Here is a 27,676-nt window from a genome sequence, read left to right on the forward strand (position 1 = left end):
ACGCAGTGGAGGGAGTTTCCATTACTGCAGCAAAACCAGTAGATCATAATCAATAAACATTTATACAGCTTTTGTCAAGAAATATGACAAAAGTATGCTGTATAGTAATTGTGTGTGGTGAATGCTTACACCTCATAAATTTATCCCAGTTTTAATACATATCTGGAAAATACAGATTCAACACCAAAAGCAGTCCACAGTGCTGTCCTCTGCTTAGCCGCTCCCAGAATAAACTTATGCTGTGGAAAAGAAAAAGCAAATTAATGGCATCTCCGCTTTGCAAATTCATATCCATTTTAAATTAACCATTTTAAACTATAACCTCTTCTGCTTTGTTGCAAAGATTAGGCATTTCATATATGTTAGTGTTATTAAACTATTCACTTCATATATTCGTTGATTGCGTTTTAGACCTGTGGTTCCCAAAGTGTAGGCTGCAGCCCCTGGTGGGCTATGAAGGTACTGCAGGTGGGCCATGAGAGGTCATTAAAAATAAAAAATCAGTGATTTTCAATTTATATTATTTATTTAGGGTTTCTGCAATAATAAAACAAAGCCTTGGGATTTAAATGATGTGTTCTTAATTTATCTGACCTTTTTAAACAAACATGCACACACACAAAATCAGTGGTGGGCACACATAACCAAAAAATTAGCTTCGATAACAGATAATCAGATAACTGAAAAGTTATCTTTGATAAAGATAAAACGAGAAACCATCCATAAAATGTATTGGAAGTTACAGATAACCGATAAATTCCAGTATTGTCTCTGGTACACTTACAGCTACCAACAAGCTGATTTTGAGTTTTAACACCACGATTGCTTTTGGAAGCATCAAAAGCAACAACAGACCCAAACATTGAGTCAGCACTTCTGTCTTTGAGTGTCCTGCCCCCTGATGGAAGCTTCTGTTTACTACATGGCTTCCAACATAGAAGCAACTGAGAAGAGCCACAAAGCTCAACTCTCTACTCAGTCACAGCACTGCCGCCAGGCTGAAGTCTTGGAAAATAAAGCAGTGCTGAGTTATGGTTTGGTGTATAAATACAATGAATACTGATAGAATAACTCCATTAATGTCAATTCTATCATTTGTGCAAAGTTAAGATATAACATATATCTTTTAATGTTGAATAATGCACTAAATCTGAAGTTTTGTAACAAACACAGAGAGATGGCATTCTGGGTAAAATGTGCCTCTGCTCACACTGATTGGATGATTCATTCTATGTAAACCAACACGTTAATGTGCTGGTGTTTACAGATAAATGTGCTTTTGTAAAAAATGCCATTTTTTACTTGTAAAAAAAATAAATAAATAAAGCCATTTTCAAAAAAAAAAGAAAAAAAGCCAAGTTGTAATTAGATAACTGTCTGATATAACCAGTGTCAAAATAAATAGAACACTGCCATTCGCCCTATTGACGTATCCCATAATCCCTTGCGCCAGAGAGTCGCTGCAGTCAAACAGCATATAGAGAATCCACATGATGACAATTGTAATTTAATATTATACTACAAAAATGTATTTTTTTATGCTTTTCGTCACTTTAATAAGAAACTGCATGCATGATACCCTGAAAACTTGCTAAAACAATTATAACGAATAATCAGCTTCTGCTATGTTTAATCTGCGTGGAATTTAATAAACGCAAACCGAATTTCAGACATCTTATATATATTAGTCTGGAACAAAGAGGACAAACAGTGTTGTAAAGAACAATAATCAAGACGTTAAAGAGAAACTTCACTTTCCCCCAGAATGACATGATCAGGAAGCGAGCATAGCTCACAGCAGCTCCCATTGAAAATAACGGAGAGACAGCCTGAGATTCTCGCATGTTTACATAAAACAAACACAATAACAACCAAGTCTATAAACCCAGACAATATATTTAAGTTTTAGGCACAATATAAAAATAGTTTTATGTTGCGATGTTAATGGTGTTGTCCATGTGCAGCGGTTAAAGTGTAGTTTTTGTAAATGAAGTTTAAAAAAAATCTTCTATGTTTTGCTTCTGGTTTTGCTTCTGGAAACACGAGTCCAATGTGTGGTTTGAAAATATCAGCCCAGCTTCAGTTTGAATACTGCCATGGCCAGTAGATGGCAGTAGAGACCTTGAAAACTTGCAAACACAAAATTCCAGATAATCTGTGTTGCTGCTTGCAAACAAACACAATAACAACGTCTATAAACCCAGAGAATATATTCATGTGAGTTTTAGGCACTAGAGTTTAATGCTGTTGTCCTGATCAGAGTGTCTGAAATGCATTTCTCCAGTCGTGAACGTACTGAGATTACCCTATCCCATAATGCACCTGGACACAGCATGCCCCACACTAAAACCTTAAAAATTAGCGCATTACTTTAAAACTAAAACATATATCTGATATTTTGACTTCATAAAACTTCAGAAGTGACGTTAATTTAAATAACTTGTCCGAAATAAGTTTGGTTAAAATTTGAACCATAAGTTAAAAATGTATGCCTCTGGATGACTGATATTGGCCACGTATCAGAATGGGGTTAAAATTTTTTTTTTTTTTTTTTTTTTTTTGTGATCAGTTTTCCTTTGCCTGTAAAGGATAGAGCAGTTTCTTCAAGAAGCAGCTCTTCTCTGTTTGGAGAGGGTAGAAGTACACATCTGTTCACTTTGTTTACCACGTTAACGGTGTAAAAGTTATCGGAGGAAAATTTATTGGAAGATAACTAGTCTGATAATGGTTTTAAAAGTTATCTGAAAAGATAATCCAATAATGAAAACTTTACCTTCGATAATTATCGGTTATTGGATTATTGGAACTGTTCCCACCACTGCACAAAATTGTGATTAAAGTTTTGGTGAGCCCGGGCCCTGGTAAATTTAAATTGGGGATTAGTCTCTCAAGTTTAATTGATTGTCACAAGATAAATGATGTCTAACAGCAGCTTATGAGTTTCATGCACCTTGTGGAGATCAGGCAACCCCCCCCCCCCCCCCCCCCCCCCCCCCCCAAAAAAACAAAAAAAAAAACAGTATGTTATAAGTAACTTGTGACTTAGGGCGGGGTAGGTGGAAGTGACTGCATGCTGAAATCTGCAAAATTCTTTTTGTTGTAAGCTATCACTTGGAGAGCTTCTTCGGGTTTGAACAGGTTGCAGATGAATGCAGCCGTGCATGAGGATAACAAACCTTAACTCAAGACATGCCATTTAATTTGGCTTTTGTAACTAGACACCCAAGGAATTTTAGGTCTATATTTAATGGACAACAGATCAAAGACTGTGTCCACAGAGATGATCAAAAACCACTAAATTCCTCCAAAAACAAAATACAGGCACCAGCCATCATTAACTATTAACTCATTTAAAATGTGTTGTCACATGTTTGATATTTTGTAAGCAGTTGCTCTTCCTTAGCAATGGGGGTGGACGGTGTGATAGATCAGTCTTGCCAGCTTTATTAGAAGATGACACATTTTCATTTTCCAGATAATCAAGGCATTGGGTGGTGATTTATTTATTTATTTATTTATTCTCCTGGCAATAAAATTCTAGTAATGCCCATTATATATTGCATTAGGTAAGTTTAAAATATATAGGTCTTCGTCTGTCTATTTTATATTCTCAAAAGTATTTTTTATTATTATCATTCTCACTGTTAATTATTTGTTTGTTTTTTGACTCTGCTGTAGCTCATCACTGACTTTGATATGACCATTAGCAAGTTTTCTGTCAACGGTAAACGTTGTCCAACATGTCACAGTGAGTACAAGAACGAAAATACATTTCTTAATGTATTTTATAACCTGTTTGGGTTTTTTAATGAATATCATTTGATACATTATTTGTTCTTTTTTGTTTTTCCTAATCTCATTTCTTGTGAATGCACAACTTAAAGGGACACTCCTTAACTAAGGGTTCATGTGTAAGTTTTTTTTTTTTATTAATTTATTTTTACCATTATTGTTGTCAGGTCTTACAGTGTTTGCTAGTGCTGTACATTGCAGAATGCATACTACGTCACAGCAAGATCTCAGAGATCATGCTGTGGCTGATCGCTGATCTCTGTGATTGGCAGGAAGAACACCAATTGTGAGGAGGAGGGTGTGAAAAGAAAGAGATGTTGGAGCAGTATGTCTCATGGTTAATTTGCTACTTTGCTAACTTCATATAATACTAACTAGAAGCACTCAGAGAGTGCAAACCTCCGCCAAGGCCATGGGGTCACTGACGCCATAACATCTACACGCCGTGGAATCATTGAACCTATAAAAGTCTAACAATGATGTTTGCTCAGTAGTAAAAAAAAAAGTTTCATCTGCTGTGACTGGATAGCATGTATCCTTAGCGCTTGGCATCATAGTTTATTGCAACTTGCACCTTTCCCAGAAGCTACTGTCATCTGAGCACTGATATTGATATTGCATGTGGTTATAGACAAAAACAAATAAGAGACAAAATTCAATTTATTATTCAACTAAACTGCAAATACATGAATTTTTTTAACATTTATGAAACACTTCTGTGGCCTCTACTGGCCTCTTGGCCTCTACTGGTGGTTGGCTCTCACTGCAGTATTGTATCACTTCCTGTTCCGCAGCACAGCGGTGTTTTGCTGTATCTGTTAGCTGTTTAATCTGCGCAGTTAGATTGATCTAGTTAACTAGATAACGATTTGTTTCACAGTGTAATCTTCACATGCCTTAACTAAACCACTCCCTCTGCTGAATCACCTCTAAATTATTTACACATTATTCACTTTGTGTGTTTTTAGGAATCCGCTAGCTTAGCGCAGCTACTAGCTCTTAGCCGGTTTAGCATGGCGGCTTCTCCTGTCTCTCCTGCACTTTTCTGCTCTGGGTGTAAAATGTTTAGTTATTCCTTGGCCTCCTTTAGCAGTAATGGTACTTGTAATAAGTGTAGCTTATTCGTAGCTTTGGAGGCAAGCTGGGCGAATTGGAGACTCGGCTCCGCACCGTGGAAAATTCTACAGCTAGCCAGGCCCCTGTAGTCGGTGCGGACCAAGGTAGCTTAGCCGCCGTTAGTTTCCCTCTGGCAGATCCCGAGCAGCCGGGAAAGCAGGCCGACTGGGTGACTGTGAGGAGGAAGCATAGTTCTAAACAGAAGCCCCGTGTACACCGCCAACCCGTTCACATCTCTAACCGTTTTTCCCCACTCGACGACACACCCGCCGAGGATCAAACTCTGGTTATTGGCGACTCTGTTTTGAGAAATGTGAAGTTAGCGACACCAGCAACCATAGTCAATTGTCTTCCGGGGGCCAGAGCAGGTGACATTGAAGGAAATTTGAAACTGCTGGTTAAGGCTAAGCGTAAATTTGGTAAGATTGTAATTCACGTCGGCAGTAATGACACCCGGTTACGCCAATCGGAGGTCACTAAAATTAACATTGAATCGGTGTGTAACTTTGCGAAAACAATGTCGGACTCTGTAGTTTTCTCTGGGCCCCTCCCCAGTCGGACCGAGAGTGACATGTTTTGCCGCATGTTCTCCTTGAATTGCTGGCTGTCTGAGTGGTGTCCAAAAAATGAGGTGGGCTTCATAGATAATTGGCAAAGCTTCTGGGGAAAACCTGGTCTTGTTTGGAGAGACGGCATCCATCCCACTTTGGATGGAGCAGCTCTCATTTCTAGAAATCTGGCCAATTTTCTTAAATCCTCCAAACCGTGACTATCCAGGGTTGGGACCAGGAAGCAGAGTTGTAGTCTTACACACCTCTCTGCAGCTTCTCCCCCCCTGCCATCCCCTCATTACCCCATCACCGTAGAGACAGTGCCTGCTCCCAGAACACCAATAACCAGCAAAAATCTATTTAAGCATAAAAATTCAAAAAGAAAAAATAATATAGCACCTTCAACTGCACCACAGACTAAAACAGTTAAATGTGGTCTATTAAACATTAGGTCTCTCTCTTCTAAGTCCCTGTTAGTAAATGATATAATAATTGATCAACATATTGATTTATTCTGCCTTAGAGAAACCTGGTTACAGCAGGATGAATATGTTAGTTTAAATGAGTCAACACCCCCGAGTCACACTAACTGCCAGAATGCTCGTAGCATGGGCCGAGGCGGAGGATTAGCAGCACTCTTCCATTCCAGCTTATTAATTAATCAAAAACCCAGACAGAGCTTTAATTCATTTGAAAGCTTCACTCTTAGTCTTGTCCATCCAAATTGGAAGTCCCAAAAACCAGTTTTATTTGTTATTATCTATCGTCCACCTGGTCGTTACTGTGAGTTTCTCTGTGAATTTTCAGACCTTTTGTCTGACTTAGTGCTTAGCTCAGATAAGATAATTATAGTGGGCTATTTTAACATTCACACAGATGCTGAGAATGACAGCCTCAACACTGCATTTAATCTATTATTAGACTCAATTGGCTTTGCTCAAAATGTAAATGAGTCCACCCACCACTTTAATCATATCTTAGATCTTGTTCTGACTTATGGTATGGAAATTGAAGACTTAACAGTATTCCCTGAAAACTCCCTTCTGTCTGATCATTTCTTAATAACATTTACATTTACTCTGATGGACTACCCAGCAGTGGGGAATAAGTTTCATTACACTAGAAGTCTTTCAGAAAGCGCTGTAACTAGGTTTAAGGATATGATTCCTTCTTTATGTTCTCTAATGCCATATACCAACACAGTGCAGAGTAGCTACCTAAACTTTGTAAGTGAGATAGAGTATCTCGTCAATAGTTTTACATCCTCATTGAAGACAACTTTGGATGCTGTAGCTCCTCTGAAAAAGAGAGCTTTAAATCAGAAGTGCCTGACTCCGTGGTATAACTCACAAACTCGCAGCTTAAAGCAGATAACCCGTAAGTTGGAGAGGAAATGGCGTCTCACTAATTTAGAAGATCTTCACTTAGCCTGGAAAAAGAGTCTGTTGCTCTATAAAAAAAAGCCCTCCGTAAAGCTAGGACATCTTACTACTCATCACTAATTGAAGAAAATAAGAACAACCCCAGGTTTCTTTTCAGCACTGTAGCCAGGCTGACAGAGTCAGAGCTCTATTGAGCCGAGTATTCCTTTAACTTTAACTAGTAATGACTTCATGACTTTCTTTGCTCATAAAATTTTAACTATTAGAGAAAAAAATCACTCATAACCATCCCAAAGAGGTATTGTTATCTTTGGCTGCTTTCAGTGATGCCGGTATTTGGTTAGACTCTTTCTCTCCGATTGTTCTGTCTGAATTATTTTCATTAGTTACTTCATCCAAACCATCAACATGTCTATTAGACCCCATTCCTACCAGCCTGCTCAAGGAAGCCCTACCATTATTTAATGCTTCGATCTTAAATATGATCAATCTATCTTTATTAGTTGGCTATGTACCACAGGCTTTTAAGGTGGCAGTAATTAAACCATTACTTAAAAAGCCATCACTTGACCCAGCTATCTTAGCTAATTATAGGCCAATCTCCAACCTTCCTTTTCGCTCAAAAATTCTTGAAAGGGTAGTTGTAAAACAGCTAACTGATCATCTGCAGAGGAATGGTCTATTTGAAGAATTTGTCAGGTTTTAGAATTCATCATAGTACAGAAACAGCATTAGTGAAGGTTACAAATGATCTTCTTATGGCCTCAGACAGTGGACTCATCTCTGTGCTTGTTCTGTTAGACCTCAGTGCTGCTTTTGATACTGTTGACCATAAAATTTTATTACAGAGATTAGAGCATGCCATAGGTATTAAGGCACTGCGCTGCGGTGGTTTGAATCATATTTATCTAATAGATTACAATTTGTTCATGTAAATGGGGAATCTTCTTCACAGACTAAGGTTAATTATGGAGTTCCACAAGGTTCTGTGCTAGGACCAATTTTATTCACTTTATACATGCTTCCCTTAGGCAGTATTATTAGACGGCATTGCTTAAATTTTCATTGTTACGCAGATGATACCCAGCTTTATCTATCCATGAAGCCAGAGGACACACACCAATTAGCTAAACTGCAGGATTGTTTTACAGACATAAATACATGGATGACCTCTAATTTCCTGCTTTTAAACTCAGATAAAACTGAAGTTATTGTACTTGGCCCCACAAATCTTAGAAACATGGTGTCTAACCAGATCCTTACTCTGGATGGCATTACCCTGACTAGTAATACTGTGAGAAATCTTGGAGTCATTTTTGATCAGGATATGTCATTCAATGCGCATATTAAAGAAATATGTAAGACTGCTTTTTTGCATTTACGCAATATCTCTAAAATTAGAAAGGTCTTGTCTCAGAGTGATGCTGAAAAACTAATTCATGCATTTATTTCCTCTAGGCTGGACTATTGTAATTCATTATTATCAGGTTGTCCTAAAAGTTCCCTGAAAAGCCTTCAGTTAATTCAAAATGCTGCAGCTAGAGTACTAACGGGGACTAGAAGGAGAGAGCGTATCTCACCCATATTGGCCTCTCTTCATTGGCTTCCTGTTAATTCTAGAATAGAATTTAAAATTCTTCTTCTTACTTATAAGGTTTTGAATAATCAGGTCCCATCTTATCTTAGGGACCTCATAGTACCATATCACCCCAATAGAGCGCTTCGCTCTCAGACTGCAAGCTTACTTGTAGTTCCTAGGGTTTGTAAGAGTAGAATGGGAGGCAGAGCCTTCAGCTTTCAGGCTCCTCTCCTGTGGAACCAGCTCCCAATTCAGATCAGGGAGACAGACACCCTCTCTGCTTTTAAGATTAGGCTTAAAACTTTCCTTTTTGCTAAAGCTTATAGTTAGGGCTGGATCAGGTGACCCTGAACCATCCCTTAGTTATGCTGCTATAGACTTAGACTGCTGGGGGGTTCCCATGATGCACTGAGTGTTTCTTTCTCTTTTTGCTCTGTATGCACCACTCTGCATTTAATCATTAGTGATTGATCTCTGCTCCCCTCCACAGCATGTCTTTTTCCTGGTTCTCTCCCTCAGCCCCAACCAGTCCCAGCAGAAGACTGCCCCTCCCTGAGCCTGGTTCTGCTGGAGGTTTCTTCCTGTTAAATGGGAGTTTTTCCTTCCCACTGTCGCCAAGTGCTTGCTCACAGGGGGTCGTTTTGACCGTTGGGGTTTTTACGTAATTATTGTATGGCCTTGCCTTACAATATAAAGCGCCTTGGGGCAACTGTTTGTTGTGATTTGGCGCTATATAAATAAAATTGATTGATTGATTGACTTCTCTAAACAAGGCCATAGGGTCACTGACTCTAAAGAGATTCCCTCCTTGGCACAGTGATCTATTCAACAGTTCAGTGTTACAACCAAAACTATGATACATACACTTTTCTTTCCTTTATATTTGACATCCTTGACCATGAAAACATGTCACTAGAACTTGGAATCACTTTTATGTCTTTATCAGTTCAAAAGTTATTGTATAAAAACGATTTTTCGGTAATGGTGGCTTTCTTCTGGATCTAGCTCCATAACATTTGAAGCTACATCAAATCTCATGACACCTTACTGAATCAGTACAGATTCAGCTACAATTTGGTGTTAGTTGTGCATCTCTAGCTTCATTTGTCACCTCACACTGGCACATTTTCTATTTTCCCTATATTTTTGCATATTCTGGATCACCAGATCCGGAATCCGGATCCGATCATCACCAAACTTTGTTGTTTGATAGAACATTTGACTATGTTACACCCTAATTTTTTTCAAGCCTTTCTGCCTTGTTTTTGTGGAGTTAGAAACTAGAATGTCAAAATTCCCCCATCCCGCAATGGTGAAGAATCCTTTAAAAAATTCCTGGATCCGGATCGTGATCCGGATCACCACTAAAATTTAATTACTTGTTCCTCTTGTCATTTCCAACCACTCCACAAAATTTCATCAAAATCCTTTCAAAACTTTTTCTGTTATCCTGCTGACAAACAGACAAACAAACAAACGCGACCGAAAACATAATCTCCTTGGCGTGTAATACATTTAAAAACTATTACAATTTGAAAACAAATGCACCCGAACATGATGACAGCTGCAACTGCTCTTTTTTTTTTTTGCCTTCTTGCTCTCGGTCGGGACGTCGCATTTTTCTTTCCTCCTCCCTCCCCAACTTTCCTGCTACTGTAGCATGTTTGTCTGTGAGGCTGCCAGCCTTGCTCCTCTGGAAACGGCAAAATGGATCTAATCAAGTGGTCTCTGAACGCAATTGACACTATTTTTTCTACAAGACACTCGGGAGCGGAGGACCCGACCTGTCCTGCATGTACACGTGGCGGGTTACGTGATGGACAGCTGGCGGAGGTGGCAAGTCATGTGCCTGTACACGTTGTCTGTGGAGGACGTTGAAGATGTTTACTTATTTGGAGCTGTGGTGACCGGGTTTCTGCTTTGTGGAGCGGCCATAGCACTGGTTTACCGGAAAATTAAGAAGGTGGAGGCAGCATTAATTGGCCCGTCCAGGCTGCCCCACATGATCGATTTGATTGAAAGGGCAGTGTAAGCTCAGTCGGCGGGTGTTAACTGCACGTTGGAATCCATCTCGGGGAGAATGGCTGCACTGGAAAACTGCTTTGATCGTCAGTAATGACCACATCTCTTCTCCTCTATTCAGATGTATTTGGGAGCCACTCTGAAGTTTCAGACAGTGTAATCTTTCAGGCGTCTGTTAATCTGGATATCTATTTGGTTTCCAAACACCAGCTGCCCTTCAAGGCCGCTGGGATAATATCCTCCCCCCGAAGAACACTCCTGATGCCTTGCTCCTCGTCTTACCCCGCCTCTCTTGGCTTTCCCTCTCCCAGTCCTGTGATGTTGACTGTGGGACCTTGGACTCTGGTGGACTGATTCAGGACTGGGATCCCCCCCAGGATGCACAGATGAGGCCTGTTGATGGCGCCAAGGACGGCCTCCGGGCTGTCTGTCTGAACACTGGACACATTCAATTCTCGGCTGTCGTCTACTGTGATTGTTTACTGTTGTTTACTGTTTTTCTGTGACTGTTTTCTGTGCTTATGGGGTTTTTTTTGCTTCAGTGGTGCTGTTTGTGTTCAACACAGCAGCAATGGAGTTTTTTTTCTTTCCCAAACTTTCCTTGTGTGTGCTTTTATGTGTGTTTATGTACCGGACCGGCTTATGTGTGTTGTTGTTTAAGTGTGTCATGAAGCCGGTCAAGGTTTGCTCAGCCCTGCTCGTGACTCAGGGCAGGGACATACATCTAGAGCTGGGTCCCCGGGCTCCGTAAAGGTGACCTCTGCTCCTAACTGGCAGTTAGGATGGGTTAAATGCAGTAAACACATTTCATTGTGCAGGGAACATGTTCCTATGTGCATATGACAATAAACTCCTTTGAATCCTTGAATTAATGCTAACTTTTAACATTGAAAATGCCATAGACATGCTAACGCGTTAGCATCGGGATCCGGATCGTGATCTGGATCACCACTAAAATTTAATCACTTGTTCCTCTTGTCATTTCCAACCACTCCACAAAATTTCATCAAAATCCGTTCAAAACGTTTGGAGTTATCCTGCTGACAGACAGACAGACAAACAAACCCGACCGAAAACATAACCTCCTTGGCGGAGGTAATAACTAATAATGCTACAGTACAATTTTAGAGAAACAGACAAAAAGAACCTGATAAAACAAAACAGAAAAGATAAAATCAACTAACAATGAACATAAATAAATAAATATAGAAATAAATAACTGCTTCCTGTGAACACCTGTTGACTCTTACACCTCCACTTCATCCCTGTTTTATTTAAGTTTAATGACAATTTGTTTTACGAGTGAGAGCATTTTACCAATTAAATATTAATAAACCAGTTTTGAGTTTCTCAGTGCGCATGCATTTTCAAAACGGGTGACAGTGTTACTTTGTGCACAGCAGAACAACATTGTCAATTGCTTTAGGTGCCAATTTTGTATTTTGACTGTACAACCAGCGACACAGCACCCTTTTGGCACCTTTGCTGGATTAGAACCGATCAAAATACTACAGAAGACAAAGAATTTTTACTTGACAGTTTGAAGTGAGTTTTCTTTGTTTCAGAGGCTTCATACCCATTAAAATTCACCAGAATATACAAAATTTGACTTGCTCTTTTAAAAAAAATTCTGGGGGAGATTCCCCCAGACCCCCCCAGAATCAAGACTACACCCTGCCCCCCACAACCCCTTTTTTAATGCTTTGTGTCTCTCTCTCTCTCCTTAGAGGCTATTTAGAATAGATTTGTGTACTGTATAATGTGTTTATTGTATTTATTGAGGAAAAATCCATGCCATATACACACAAGACTGTCCCACAACGTTACCACCATTGTGCGTCATTCCCTTTTGCAAAAGAATCTGTTATGTGACTGCAACTGTCTGTGACTCTTCAAATGGCCAACAGTCTTTTTCTCTGTGTGACCCAGCCTTGAGCTTTCAAGTCTCACACCTACACACTTACAACCCAAATTCCAGTGAAGTTGGGACGTTGTGTGAAATGTAAATAAAAACAGAATACAATGATTTGCAAATCCTCTTCAACCTGTACTCAATTGAATACACCACAAAGACAAGATATTTAATGTTCAAACTGATAGACTTTTTTGTTTTTCTGCAACTATTTGCTCATTTTGAAATGGATGCCTGCAACACGTTTCAAAAAAGCTGGGACAGGGGCAACAAAAGACTGGGAACGTTGATGAATGCTCAAAGAACACCTGTTTGTAACATTCCACAGGTGAATAGGTTAATTTGGAAACAGGTGAGTGTCATGATTGGGTATAAAAGGAGCATCCTCAAAAGGGTCAGCCGTTCACAAGCAAAGACGGGGCGAGGATGGCCACTTTGTGAACAACTGCATGAAAAAAATAGTCCAGTAGTTTAAGAACAATGTTTCTCAACATTCAATTGCAAGGAATTTAGGGATTCCATCTATAGCCCATAATATAATCAGAAGATTCAGAGTAGCTGGAGAACTTTCTACACGTAAGTGGCAAGGTCGAAAACAAACATTGAATGCCCGTGACCTTCGACTCCTCAGGCAGCACTGCATTAAAAACCAACATTGTGTGAAGGATCTTACCGCGTGTGCTCAGGCACATATCTGAAAACCAGTTGTGTCACTTCACACAGGTTGTTGCTACATCTACAAGTGCAAGTTAAAACTCCACCATGCAAAGCAAAAGCCATACATCAACAACATCCAGAAATGCTGCCGCCTTCTCTGGGCCTGAGCTCATTTGAAATGGACAGACACAATGTAGAAAAGTGTGCTGTGGTCTGAGGAGTCCACATTTCAAATTGTTTTTGGAAATCATGGACATTGTGTCCTCCGGACAAAATAGGAAAAAGACCATCCAGATTGTTACCAGCACAGAGTTCAAAAGCCATCATCTGTGATGGTATGGGGGTGTGTTAGTGCCCATGGCATGGGCAACTTACACATCTGTGATGGCACCATCAATCAATCAATCAATCAATCAATTTTTTTATATAGCGCCAAATCACACCAAACAGTTGCCCCAAGGCGCTTTATATTGTAAGGCAAGGCCATACAATAATTATGTAAAACCCCAACGGTCAAAACGACCCCCTGTGAGCAAGCACTTGGCTACAGTGGGAAGGAAAAACTCCCTTTTAACAGGAAGAAACCTCCAGCAGAACCAGGCTCAGGGAGGGGCAGTCTTCTGCTGGGACTGGTTGGGGCTGAGGGAGAGAACCAGGAAAAAGACATGCTGTGGAGGGGAGCAGAGATCGATCACTAATGATTAAATGCAGAGTGGTGCATACAGAGCAAAAAGAGAAAGAAACAGTGCATCATGGGAACCCCCCAGCAGTCTACGTCTATAGCAGCATAACTAAGGGATGGTTCAGGGTCACCTGATCCAGCCCTAACTATAAGATTTAGCAAAAAGGAAAGTTTTAAGCCTAATCTTAAAAGTAGAGAGGGTGTCTGTCTCCCTGATCTGAATTGGGAGCTGGTTCCACAGGAGAGGAGCCTGAAAGCTGAAGGCTCTGCCTCCCATTCTACTCTTACAAACCCTAGGAACTACAAGTAAGCCTGCAGTCTGAGAGCGAAGCGCTCTATTGGGGTGATATGGTACTACGAGGTCCCTAAGATAAGATGGGACCTGATTATTCAAAACCTTATAAGTAAGAAGAAGAATTTTAAATTCTATTCTAGAATTAACAGGAAGCCAATGAAGAGAGGCCAATATGGGTGAGATATGCTCTCTCCTTCTAGTTCCCGTCAGTACTCTAGCTGCAGCATTTTGAATGAACTGAAGGCTTTTTAGGGAACTTTTAGGACAACCTGATAATAATGAATTACAATAGTCCAGCCTAGAGGAAATAAATGCATGAATTAGTTTTTTAGCATCACTCTGAGACAAGACCTTTCTGATTTTAGAGATATTGCGTAAATGCAAAAAAGCAGTCCTACATATTTGTTTAATATGCGCTTTGAATGACATATCCTGATCAAAAATGACTCCAAGATTTCTCACAGTATTACTAGAGGTCAGGGTAATGCCATCCAGAGTAAGGATCTGGTTAGACACCATGTTTCTAAGATTTGTGGGGCCAAGTACAATAACTTCAGTTTTATCTGAGTTTAAAAGCAGGAAATTAGAGGTCATCCATGTCTTTATGTCTGTAAGACAATCCTGCAGTTTAGCTAATTGGTGTGTGTCCTCTGGCTTCATGGATAGATAAAGCTGGGTATCATCTGCGTAACAATGAAAATTTAAGCAATACCGTCTTATAATACTGCCTAAGGGAAGCATGTATAAAGTGAATAAAATTGGTCCCAGCACAGAACCTTGTGGAACTCCATAATTAACTTTAGTCTGTGAAGAAGATTCCCCATTTACATGAACAAATTGTAATCTATTAGACAAATATGATTCAAACCACCGCATGCTGAAAGGTACATCCAGGTTTTAGAGCAACACATGCTGCCATCCAAGCAGTGTCTTTTTCAGGGATGTCCCTGCTTATTTCAGCAAGACAATGCCAAGCCACATTCTGCACGTGTTACAGTGTGGCTTCGTAGTAAAAGAGCGTGGGTACTAGACTGGCCTACCTGCAGTCCAGACCTGTCACCCATTGAAAATGTGTGGCGCATTATGAAGTGCAAAATGTGACAGTGGAGACTGTTGAACAACTGAAGTCGTACATCAAGCAAGAATGGGAAAGAATTCCACCTACAAAGCTTCAACAATTAGTGTCCTCAGTTCCCAAACGCTTATTGAGTGTTGTTAGAAGGAAAGGTGATGTAACACAGTGGTAAACATACCGCTGTCCCAGCTTTTTTGAAACATGTTGCAGGCATCCATTTCAAAATGAAGAAATATTTGCACAAAAACAATATTATAAAAATAAATTCATAGTGAACAGCTTTTAACAAAACTTTTCCACAAGTAAAGAGCAGCACAATGGTTCCAGCATGAAGCCTTGTTCAATTTTATTCAACCTTCATATTTTTTGCCAGAAAAATTAACTTGTCCAAAACTGTCACACTCTAGAGAGAAAAGTACGCCAAAAAGCGCTATTTCCCAGGGCCTGGGTCGTCAGCTGAGCGCTATCACTCCTCACATCCATCAACACCAGCTGCCCTCAGGAATCGACCCACCGATGCTGCGGGGAAACCCCGGCATCCCACCTCAAAAAGAATGACCTCCACCTTCCAGCCTCGCTCTCCTATCTCCACCCTCAGATCTTCATAGCGGTTGAGCTTCCTCTGTCGTGTTCCATCAATACCCTCCTCCCATGGGACTGTCAGCTCTCCAAGTATTACCCTCCTTTCCTCCCTGTCAATCAGCATAACATCAGGCCGCAAATCAGACACCACCACATCTACTGGCAAAGTCTTGTCTTCTAACACAGTCCACTTTCTTTTTGGACCAGTGCCTGTCCTCTTCTGCTTCCGACCTCTCACCTGTTCACCATCTCTCACAAGCTTAACTGGTTGGCTCTTCTTCACTGGGACAAACGCTTCGTTTACTGCCTTCACAGCCACCTTCAGAACTAAGTTGTGCCTAAATGTATACCATCCTCTACTCAGAGCAACATGACACGCTGACAAGATATGGTGAAGAGTAGCATACTTTCCACACAGATGACAGTTCGCCTTCTTGCCAGTACCCCATCTTCTCAGGTTCGCTGGTGATGGAAACACATCATACGTCATCTGGAGTAGCCGCTTCAGACTCCCAAAACTTCTTCCCCAAATGTCCTTCCAAGTCACCTTTCTCTCCTCTACATCCCACGTCATCCATCGACCTTGCTGACCCTGCTGTGCTGCTCTCGACACCCTTTCAGCCTCTATCAAATGACGAGTCTCCTGCTCTCTGATCTTTCTTCGTTCCCCAGCTCCGGCCTTTGACCAAAATCATTGCCTTCTTACTACGCCAAGGCAAGCTCCCTTTTCACGCACCACTCCAACAATTTCACGTTGATGTGCTACGGCCTCAACTTCTTTCACCATACCACCAACATTCCACTTCCGTCCAACTTGCAGGGCCGGTGGGTTATTACTTATCACTTGGTCATTGGAATCATTTAGCATTGACTGTAGTCTAACCTTCGCAACTTTATATTCTTCCACCACTGATGATAAGGGAAGCTGGAGCTTCGTTGACCGACTGTAGAGTGCTACATTTGTCAGCATCTTAGGAACTCCTAGCCACTTTCGTACCATCTTACTGATCTTCCCTTCAGTACTCTCAACTCTTGTCAGCGCCACTTCATAAACTGTCAATGGCAACATCAACCTTGGTAGTAGCCCAAACTGAACCATCCAGACCTTAAACTTCCCAGGTAGCTTCGTCTTTGCAATTGCTCTCAGTCCATCTTCAGCTTGCTGCTGGACTTCAACCCCTCGATGTCGGTCTGTGATTGGAAAGGAGTACCAACGACCTAGGCTCTTCACGCCCTTTTCTTTCACTGATGGAATTCGTTCACCTTCAACCATGAAAACTTCAACAACTTTTCCAGCCCGTAGCGTAAGATACCTGCGTAAGATATATAAGGAATTTTTTGAAGCGAATTAATGTTAAAGAATGTTTACTTTTATAAAATTCATTTTATTTTCTATCTCTATTTATAATAATACTGTGAATGTTATTGTGGCCTTAACTGTTTGTTTAATGTTTGTGGAGTGTCCCTTTAATACAAGTGCACCTTTCTCAAATTGACTACGGTTACCGTTCTTTCTCTCTGCGCAGATGTCATCGATAACTGCAAGCTCGTGACAGACGAATGCCGACAGAAGCTGCTGCAGCTCAAGAATAAATATTATCCAATTGAGATCGACCCTCAACTGACTATGGAGGAGAAATACCCATTCATGGTGGAGTGGTATGACAGACGTACTTTTCCTTCTGTCATATATCAAACACTGGCCTGTCTGTTTTACATGAAGAGAAGACTGATAAAGCACTTCAGTTGTGTGCTTTTGTGCTTTCAGGTATTTTAAGTCTCACACACTACTCGTGGAACAGCGGCTACAGAGAGACAAACTAGCAGAGATAGTGAGAGAGTCTGACGCTGTACTCAGGTATCTGTTTCTCCACACTCACTTGGATGGTCTCAACACTAGACTCACTGCAAATTGAATAATGGGTATTCGTTCTTGTGTTACACAATCTAAGTCTTATGTTGACACCTTTGGGCATCATTCCTCATTTCACTCCACAATGTTGTTTCTAAGATATGGCTTCTTCTGCTTTCACCACAGCAAATCAATCATTTCCATCTCACCCTGTCCTGTGTATCTTCCTTTGTCACACCAACCACCTGCATGTCCTCCCTCCCCGCATCCATAAACCTCCTCTTTGACCTCCCTCTTCTCCTCCTGCATGGTGGCTCCATCCTCAGCATCCTTCTCACTTTATACCCTGGGTCCCTCCTCTGCACATGTCCAAACCATCTCAGTCTCACCTCTCTGACTTTGTCTCCAAACCATTCCACCTGAGCTGTCCCTTTGATATGTTCATTCCTGATCCTGTCCATTTTCGTCACTCCCAAAGAGAATCGCAACGTCTTCACTTTTGCCATCCTGACGGTGGCATTGCTAGTGCCACCATCTCGAAACTGCACAGCATAGCTGGTCTCACTTCTGTCTTGTAGACTCTCCCCTTCACTCTTGCAGATATCTTTGGTCACATATCACTCCTGCCACCTTTCTCCACCCACTCCACCCTGCCTGCACTCTCTTCTTCACCTCTCCACCACACTGTCCATTACTTTGGGCAGTTGACCCCAAGAATTTAAACTCATCTACTTTCACCCCTTCTATTCCTTGTAACCGCACTATTCCACTGGGACATTTGCACACATGTACTCAGTCTTGCTTCTATTGACTTTCATTCCTCTGCTCTCCAGAGCATATCTCCACCTTTCCAGACTAGACTCAACCTGCCCTCTACTCTCACTACAGATCACAATGTCATCTGCAAACATTATAGTCCATGGAGACTCCTGTCTGATCTAATCTGTCAACCTGTCCATCACCACTGCGAACAAGAAAGGACTCAGCTGATTCTTGGTGTAATCCCACCTTCACCTTGAATGAATCTGCCATTCCTGCTGTGCATCTCACCACTGTCACACTATCCTTGTACACGTCCTGCACTCCCCTCACATATTTGCCACTCCAGACTTCCTCATATAATAACACAACTCTTCTCTTGGTGCACTATCATAAGCTTTCTCTAAATCCACAAGCACACAATGGAACTCCTTCTGGCCTTCTCTATACTTCCCCATCAGTACTCTGAGCAAACATTGCATCTGTAGTGCTCTTTCTCAGCATGAAACCATATTGCTGCTGACAGATCTTCACCTATTTTCTAAGCCTAGCTTCTACTTCTCTTAATCATAACTTCATGCTGTGGCTGATCAACTTTATGTCTCTGTAGTTACTGCAGCTCTGCACATCACCCTTGTTCTTAAAAATAGGAACCAGCACACTTTGTCTCCACTCCTCAGGCATATTCTCACTTTCCAAGATTTTATTAAACAATCTGGTTCAAAACTCCACTGCCATCTCTCCAAGACATTTTCATGTCTCCACTGGAATGTCATCTGGACCAACTGCCTTTCCACTCTTCATCCTCTTTCTAGCTGCCCTCACTTCATCCTTACTAAGAAGCACTTATTTTCCCTTTCATATGGCTAGCATACTGGCATAGAATGGTACTATGCTTTCTTCTCTAAATTAATTTTATTCGTAAACAGAGCAGGCCGTGGCCTCAACTTTATCTTAAGTCTGGGTCTTTTAGTGAAGCTTAGGGCTAGTGGCCGGCGATCACCTTATTATTTCTTCTGTTTTTCTTGTTGCTAAATGCTGATAAATTATACTGTATTTGTTGTCTTTCTGCTACCTGATTCTGTTTTTTTTTCTCTCTGTTTAAGGTGCGGCTCCATCCAGTTATGGGAGTGGGTGTTTTCTTCTGCAGGTCACCCGTCTTGTGCACCAGCATAGACTCCCAAAATTTCCTGTATAATTTCCTGTATTGTCAATTGTGTCGATACCATGGGCCAAGCAGAGGGTCACCCCTTTGAGTCTGGATCACTTGAGATTTCTTCCTCAAATCATCAGAGGGACCTTTCTTTACCACTGTCGCCTGTGTGCTTCCTCTAGCAGTTAGTAAGGTTAGACCTTACTTGTGTGAAGCGCCTTGAGGCAACTTTGTTGTGATTTGGCGCTATATAAATGAAAATAAATTGAAATTGAAAATCAGTTGAAATTACTAATGTCTTGCACTTCCAGATTTACTATTTCCACATCAGCCAACCTTTTCTCGCTCTCATTTTCTTCATTTATCATCTCCTCAAAATATTGAGCCTGCTTGTCAGCACATTACCATCTGCATCTTTTACCACCCTAATCTGCTGCACATCCTTTCCAGCTCTGTCCCTTTGTCTGGCCTTCTTCTTGTAAACTGCAGTTGGGAAGTTCAGATGGACCAGTTGGTCACTCAGGGCTGTTCTGTAGTTTGGTGGGTGTGGCAGTAATGCATGCTTACTGACGCAAACCCCAATATTTCAACATGTCACTGAAACTAGAGGAAACCTATGATGACAGTTTGTCTCTTGTGCGAGATTAGCAGGCCTGTGTGCAGAGTATCGGAGCATTTAATGTGTCTGAGCCAATCATTTCTGTCTATTCATTTTCAGGGAAGGCTGTGAACAGTTCTTTGACCGCTTACATTATCACAACGTGCCTGTGTTCATCTTCTCTGCTGGTCTCGGCGACGTTTTGGAAGAACTCATTCGTCAGGCAGGCGTCTACCACAACAATATCAAGGTCGTCGCTAACTTCATGGACTTCGATGAAAATGTGAGCTCTCTGCTAGATAGTTGCTTCTCTCCCTCTCACAGAAACATTTTTTACCCGAGGCCATCAAAATGGGGCATCGGGTATTGCGAAGGCTTTGTCCGTCTGTCTGTGCTCAGCATAAGTCTAGTCCTATTACTGCCAGGGTCTTCAAATTTACAGAGAACATTCTTGGAACACAGACCTTGGACATATTCAAAGATGGCTAAAAATAGGTCAACTATTTTAAGAGGTTAAAAAGTGATTCGTATTTTTATGCAATAAATTATGCAAATCTGGGGCAGGGGTGAAAGCCAATCAGAGTACCGCGGCACTGTGACGTCACTCTGTGAAGCTCCAAAACCACTCTGTTTCTGGTTAAATATAACATGTTTCTCATATATTATGTAAACATTAGCGAGAAATAAACACTTCTAAAACTGAAAACTTTTTCTTTTTGTTTTGATAACACATCTGGAGTGATTTACAAGACATTTTGTGGATGCTAGCATGGTGACATCACTGGCTGGTCTGGCTAGTTGCTAACTCGGTTTTGTTTGTGTACAAATATAGCATCTTTCCCGCATATTATGTAAAAACTACTGACAAACACTTCTAAAACTGAAAATGCTGTTTTTGTAACCTCATAACACCTCTGGAGTGATTTACAAGACATCTCGCAGACATCAGCATGCACGCTAACTTCCACTAACTCAAAGCTAACTTCCACTCTGGTCAAAAGTTCACGTATACGCACACGGAAACCCTCCTGCGGATGCCGTTAAAGCGTAAATAAAATATTGTTTATGATTGATTGATTAATTGATTTCATTGAGTTTATTCTGCAACATCAGTATAAACATACAAAGGTGAATGTGTCAATGATACATGGATAACACAATAAAGCATAAACGCTTATTTCCGTTGTGATCCTTGTGAAATTATCAGGTGACAAAATGGGGACTTGATTGAACATGTACTGTACAAATTGTACATAAGACAGTAGGATCTTAATAATTAATGTACCAATAACCAATTAAATGACTGCCAATTATAAAGAAGACCATGCTCATACGGCTGAGGGTATTTTAGCATTGCGTTAGCATTTAGCGTTGCAACTGCAAAATCTTCTCAAAGCATTTGCTCTGTATCAGTACAGATTTGTAAAACTCTACAGGCTTGACACTTCAGCTACCAGAGGTGGGACGAAGTCACTGTCAAGTTGTTCTCAAGTCATCAAGCTGCATAATAATTCATAACATGAATATTGTGAATAAGCTTCACAATAAAAACATTCACCTGTCATAAGAGTAGCAGCTGTTAAGTAAGTAGTCTGTTCCTTCACTGTGACCGTATGCAGGACATGTTGTTGATGTGCTTGCATTTGTGTCTCTGCGTACATTCTTGTGACTATAACTCCAGGTCAATGTTATTCACACCATATATGGTGATTATGATGTAAATAAGCTGATAACGTTTTGGGGGAGTTCTTCGCATAAATATATTTATTTATCATGGCATTGTCAGTTGTACTGAATGATATATATTCATTCATATTTCATTCATATTTATACTGCGGGTTCCTCGCACATGTTGCACCCTGATTGTTGATACAGTGTTTCCATAAATGTCCACAGTAATGACAGAAATCTTTGAGGAGGTCTTGTTTTGTGGTTACTGTTAAATACCACGTACATCTTCACCATGAAACTAAAACATCATGACCTGTCTTAATAGCTGGGTATTTCCTTCATCTGACAGGGCATCGTGAGGGGTTTCAAAGGGGAACTGATTCATGTGTACAACAAACACGATGGTGCCTTGCGTAATACAGAGTACTTCAAGCAACTGAAGAATAACTGCAACATCATCCTGATGGGCGACTCGCTGGGGGACCTCAGCATGGCAGATGGTGTGCCCAATATTGACAACATTCTCAAGATTGGCTTTCTCAATGATAAGGTACAACCCAGGCCCATTACATGATTTATTCACAGCTACCACACACTATAATCTTTTAAATGTTCCGTAACCTGAAGCCAGGAAACGAGGTGACACTTAACCTTCAGAATTCTCAACGCTTTTATTGTTTCACCCCCAAATTCTGCAATGTCCTGCACGGTTGTTAACTGTAAAACCAACTGTCAATTTGCAAAATGCTGACAGATCTGCAAGTCTTAAGTCCAGATGTTCTTGAAGGACATTGTTTATAAACTGTAGACATTCCAAGTAGTGGGAAAATAACGTATCCTGTTTTTCCTTACGTGACATCAACTGCTGGTGGCAGCTCAGAGATTATCAAGCTGAACTGTAAAACTTCAGCTGACAGTTTTCCTTCCTTCTGATGCTGCAGGTGGAGGAGCATCTGGAGAAATATCTGGACTGTTATGATATTGTTCTGGTGAAGGATGAAACTTTGGAAGTGCCCAATGCCATCCTCCAGAAGGTTCTATAACTGTGCTTTTCCTCATTCACATTTATTCATCTCTTCCCATCAGCCACTCCCCTCCACCCAGACTCATTGGACTCTATATGCCAGCCGAAAATCATTGTCCGCCATTGCAGCTCATCCTCTAAAAGCCTCTTAAGGCTTTTTCATCTCTCGGTTGAACTCTTTTTAACGTTAGTGCTGCAGTATCACCCTGTTTTTACTGTTTTCTCTGTTGGTATCAATTTCTTTTTATCATTTTTACATTCTTTCTGTCTTTTTATTTTTATTTTTTAAATGGAAGATGGTAAACAAAATTGGTGAGGGACAAACTCCATCTGTGTAATTGTTACAGTTTTGTTACCATTGTTATTAAGATTATTTTTGATATGGTATACAAATTTACCATATCAAAAATAATCTTAATAACAATGGTAACAAAACTGTAACAATTACACAGATGGAGTTTGTCCCTCACCAATTTAGTGTGACTGTGCAACTGGTCTCTTCCTAGGACAGTGTAAAACTGTGGCTTGTCAGCCATGAAGCATGCATCTAAAAAGTTACCTTAGCTTTATTTACAGAAGTCCCAGCACTGATCTGAAAAGTGGTATCACACCTGATTTTAAAGTGAATGAGTATAAATTTGTTAACCCCAACTAGTATATCTAAGTCCTTTTGTTTAATCAGTCAGTGATAAACTGCTTGTTTTGGTACACAGTAAAACTCGCATATTCAGGTTCAGGTGGACCAGCGAATTTTGTCCCATTATATGTATGTAACGGATTAGTTACAGTCAGCAGGCCAGAACTATCTATGAGGAATCCCCAGCACCAATTAGGCTTACGTATTTCCTTGATTATCAGCCTGACCTTGAATAGGGGCCCGTCTCATTTAATGACTGGGTCAAAACTTTGAGGAAAAATAAATGCCTGCCTTAAATAAGTGCCAGGCATTATTTGCATTAAAAAGATAGCATTTGGTCGAGCAACGTCCCCCCCACCAAATCTGTTGTGGAGTGGTACCTTAAAATGCTAAAGCCTGATTTATACTTGTGCAGCTCTGTAACTCTGTGGCCATGGAATGACAACGCGCGCGTGACCCTTTTTAAAGTTCTCTGTTGCATCTTTATTCGTTTTACAGCAGGAACAGGCGTTTTTCTGGATTAAATTGTCCCTCAATGAGCTCCACTTCTTTATGCAATCATCAACCTCCAAACCAATGACATGGTACATACAATTTCCCTCCATGAATTGCAGGTGATTTGGGTGTCTTTTCTGACCCCTTGTTGTAAAGTTGGTCATATTTACAGACGTTTCTGCCAAACGTATTTGATCCATGACCGAAATGTAATCAGCATGCACACTGCAAAAACTATTAAAATATGGTGGAGAGGAAGAAGTGGAAACATAAAAGTAACAAATCGCATCCTTTTGGCAGTATCCATCATTTAGCAGGTGTGCATCGGACTCTGGAGAGCCATGCAGAGGGCTCTGATCTAAAGCAGTTTGGTTTGTCACACCCAGGGATACTTAACACCATATTATAATGCAGGCAACAAGCAGCATTTTGTTAATAATCGCTGGCCTTGAATTACGCCCTGCCTCGTTTTGGACCCGGGTCTGAGCACAGTTTGAAAAAATAAACAGCCAGGCTTTTAATCAAGGAAACACGGTACCCACTTTCCTTGAATCAGAGAGCGTCTGTGCTGAACCTCATTTCGTAGCTCTGTTACTGGGCACAACCAGACTGCTCTGTCCGGTACACGTGAGTGGTTTTAATGAAAATGCATTGCGATCGGACAGGACGTTTTGTCCAAAGTTAGCGAAAATCTGTTATACAAAATCCATTATATGCGGTGTTTATTAAATGGAAAACCATACAAAGGCATTGGGACTTTTGTTTTTGTCCGTGAGTGTGAATATCCGGTTTACACGATGACTGTTTAGGTGTGTTTTACTGTACATCCATGTAAGATGCAGTGAGTAAACTGTGTTTCAGGCGGCTACAGATCAGAAGCACACCGCTGGAAGAAAAAAGTACACCATTATTTGTTAAAGAGTGCACATCAGTTATAGTTCAATTTATATAGTGATGATGAGTGAGACGCTGCTTAACACAAGTTGTTGATATCAGCAGTTTAATTTTACTGTTCCAACATTCTGTATAACCATTTTATTAGTGTTCAAAGGTCTATATAAGGTTCATTTTGTCACTAAATACAGTCTGCACCTGTTCAGGAAACAGCAAAGTCCAGATTTTTGTATTTTTTTTATTTTTTTTTTATTTATTTTATTTTTTTAATTATTTTTTTTTTTTTTTTTTATTTTTTTTTGAAACTGGATAAACACTGATATGTACAGGAAACTACTAAGACAGGTGTTATTTTTACTGTATTTTAAGAATGATATTGTTCAGCTGTTGAAATATTTGAATTGTGCTGAGATTTTAATGTATTTTAATGTGTTGTGGAACATAGAAAAATTATTTAAAATGTTAAAAATATTTGATAAGTATTGTATCTAAGTATCTAACTTGTGAGAAGATAGACTTTAATACCATATTACAGAAGTGCATCTGTCATAGAATTAAGTCAGTCCTAACAGGACCCTGAAAAATGTGTTTATGCAAGAAATCAAAATGGGTTAAGTAAAGGAAAAGAATCACCAACTATAACATTTTATTTTTTTATTTGCCACCTACCACAAACTCTGAATGTATCTTTGAGTAGTGCTTGTAGAGATGTCAACTTGATATTTTTCTATAATAGACTTTAAAGTAACTTTGTACCAAGAAAGTACAATATTTGTGGTATTTCAAAACCAGTGCATGAATTCACAAAGATCTTGGTGCACCGGTTTTGTTTGATCCTGTAATAGATTACTGAGCCACAAAGATGTATAGCCAAGACATTTTATAATAATTCAGAACATATATAACGGCTAAGTGGATCCTTGTCATTTGATTGGTGGCTTGTCACGTACCATTTGCCATTGTATTTCATTGACCGCGCAATAGTTATTTTTAGCATACAATTTTAGTGCTATATGAAATGTGCTATTGCACGCCCCGACCACCGTGCATGCTAACACTACCGCGGCCGGTGTTTAGCTAACATGGCGGACTTTGTTTTGCTGGAGGACGACTATTTGAAGGGGCTAATTGATGCTGCTAATTCTTCAAAAAAAAAAAAAAAAATCCACCACGCCGTAAGCTGTCTGGAGGCATGAAGAGCTGTTGGGATGAAGTTAGGATGAAAAGCTGGACAAATTTCTGATGCAGGTTTTTCGCTGGAGTGAGGAAAGCAGATGGCAGTCTGTACACAAAGTCTGTGGACAGCATCACAGACTACTGAGAACAATTTTGGGCTCCTATTTAAAGTTTGTGTTGGACTGTTAAGCCCAAATAATGCACACCAAAATGTAAGTCCTTTTTCTGTTTTTAAATTAATAAAATACCAAATGTTAAGGATCTATTTTCACTGTTATATAAAACAAATAATGAATGTTTTTCCATTCTTTCAATGGAACAAATTTTTAATTTGGTGGAAGCTGGGAGGTATCATCTTTCACCTCATGAAATATTCATGAGGTGAACTCATAAACTTTCATTATTTGTATAATAAGATACATTAGGCCATTTTACTAATAACATGTATCAAATGATACTTTAATATGACCAGGAATAGATCATGTTACATCTTGGGGGCAAGTGAATGTGAGAATTTCAAGCTTTTTGAGGTTATTTTCACAAAATATGGTGAAATAGCTCTGTCTAATCTGGAGCAGAAAACAATTTTAAAAAATTGCTAGATCTTTAAAAAGGGAGAGGATTGGGGGGGGGGGGGGGCAAGTCATACTAGTTTAAGAGGAAGGGTTTTGGGCTTTGGTGGCTGTATGCTGCCTAAGTACCTTTTGAATTTATTACCTAGTAGAGCTGCACAGCACACTAAGCATCAGAAAACTGCATTTATTACAGCTTTCTTTAATAGTTTAGAACATTTACTGTTCTATTTATGCTGTAGTAGAGTATAGAGTTTGATTGTTTAGGTGTTGTAATGGGAAGGTTTATTATTTCTACCTGCAGCAAAACACTGGAGCACTTTTGAATCACAGCAGAACCTTTGAGATGCTCAGTTGAGAAACTCAGTCGAAATAGACACGATAAACAGTCCTGTTCTCCATCTGTGCTGCACGCTGTGATAGCTTTTTGTTAAATAAAGCTGCTGTGGCGACTCCCTGTGGCGACTCCCTGTGGTGACTCCCTGTGGTGTGCTCTGGAAAGATGTTTATTGACGCCTGACCAGCTGCTTATAAGAGCTGGAGCCTGGAGAAAAGGGTCGATCATGTAAAGCCTGGGAACCAGACCAATCTTATGTCTGGATCCTCCCACATTCAAAAATATTCATGGGCCAAATAGTGCACCTGGCCTGCATGTTTTGTCTACCTGCTCTGCTCACATCTGATCATTATTATTATTTTTTTTTTATTCTGGTGTTTCCGCATTGCTCTGGCTGAGCACACTTGTCAGTTAATTAGGCATAGATAGAGCAAAGAGAGTGGGGAAAAAACATGCAGGGCAGGTGCCTTCTCGGAACAGATTTGGGCAGCCCTGCTCTATACAGCTTTTCATTTGCTTTGTCAATAATTTGAATTTGGCTTTTGTCTCTGGTCATGACTGGTTCCACTTTATAATCCTAGTATAGTGGTTTGTTCCTACATCTGTTCAGCCTTTTTTTCATATGGGTTTAAGATTGGTGCTGATACTACATTTACTAACAGATTATTCCAGGTGTCCTCTATTCCCTTTGAGAAGTAGTGTTTCCTGTTGCTTGACCTGGCTCTCCTTGAACACTTTTGGGGAGTAGCTTCTGGTGGGTCCTTGCATTCTGATGAATCCTGCATCCTGGTCATAACTGATTGTAAACACCTCTGTAATATCGCCTACATTATTCTGCCTTCATGTGAGGTCTCTGCTGGGTG

At 40.3% G+C, this 27,676-nt stretch overlaps 1 protein-coding gene across 2 annotated transcripts in view; it reads left to right on the forward strand.

Annotated features, from left to right (window-relative positions):
* The window catches only part of nt5c3a (5'-nucleotidase, cytosolic IIIA), an 85,753-nt gene extending 60,793 nt beyond the window's left edge, over positions 1–24,960 (forward strand). For both annotated transcript variants that reach the window (XM_034174400.1, XM_034174399.1), the window contains exons 3-8: positions 3,679–3,748; positions 17,172–17,304; positions 17,414–17,503; positions 20,128–20,290; positions 22,028–22,228; positions 22,620–24,960. In XM_034174400.1, coding sequence (XP_034030291.1) covers positions 3,679–3,748; positions 17,172–17,304; positions 17,414–17,503; positions 20,128–20,290; positions 22,028–22,228; positions 22,620–22,721 — 759 coding nt within the window. In that variant the 3' untranslated portion in view covers positions 22,722–24,960. The remainder of the gene's footprint in view (positions 1–3,678; positions 3,749–17,171; positions 17,305–17,413; positions 17,504–20,127; positions 20,291–22,027; positions 22,229–22,619) is intronic.
* Positions 24,961–27,676: the final 2,716 nt, after the last annotated feature.

The sequence above is a fragment of the Thalassophryne amazonica genome, chromosome 7 (genome assembly GCF_902500255.1).
Source record: "Thalassophryne amazonica chromosome 7, fThaAma1.1, whole genome shotgun sequence".
Taxonomy (NCBI): Eukaryota; Metazoa; Chordata; class Actinopteri; order Batrachoidiformes; family Batrachoididae; genus Thalassophryne; species Thalassophryne amazonica.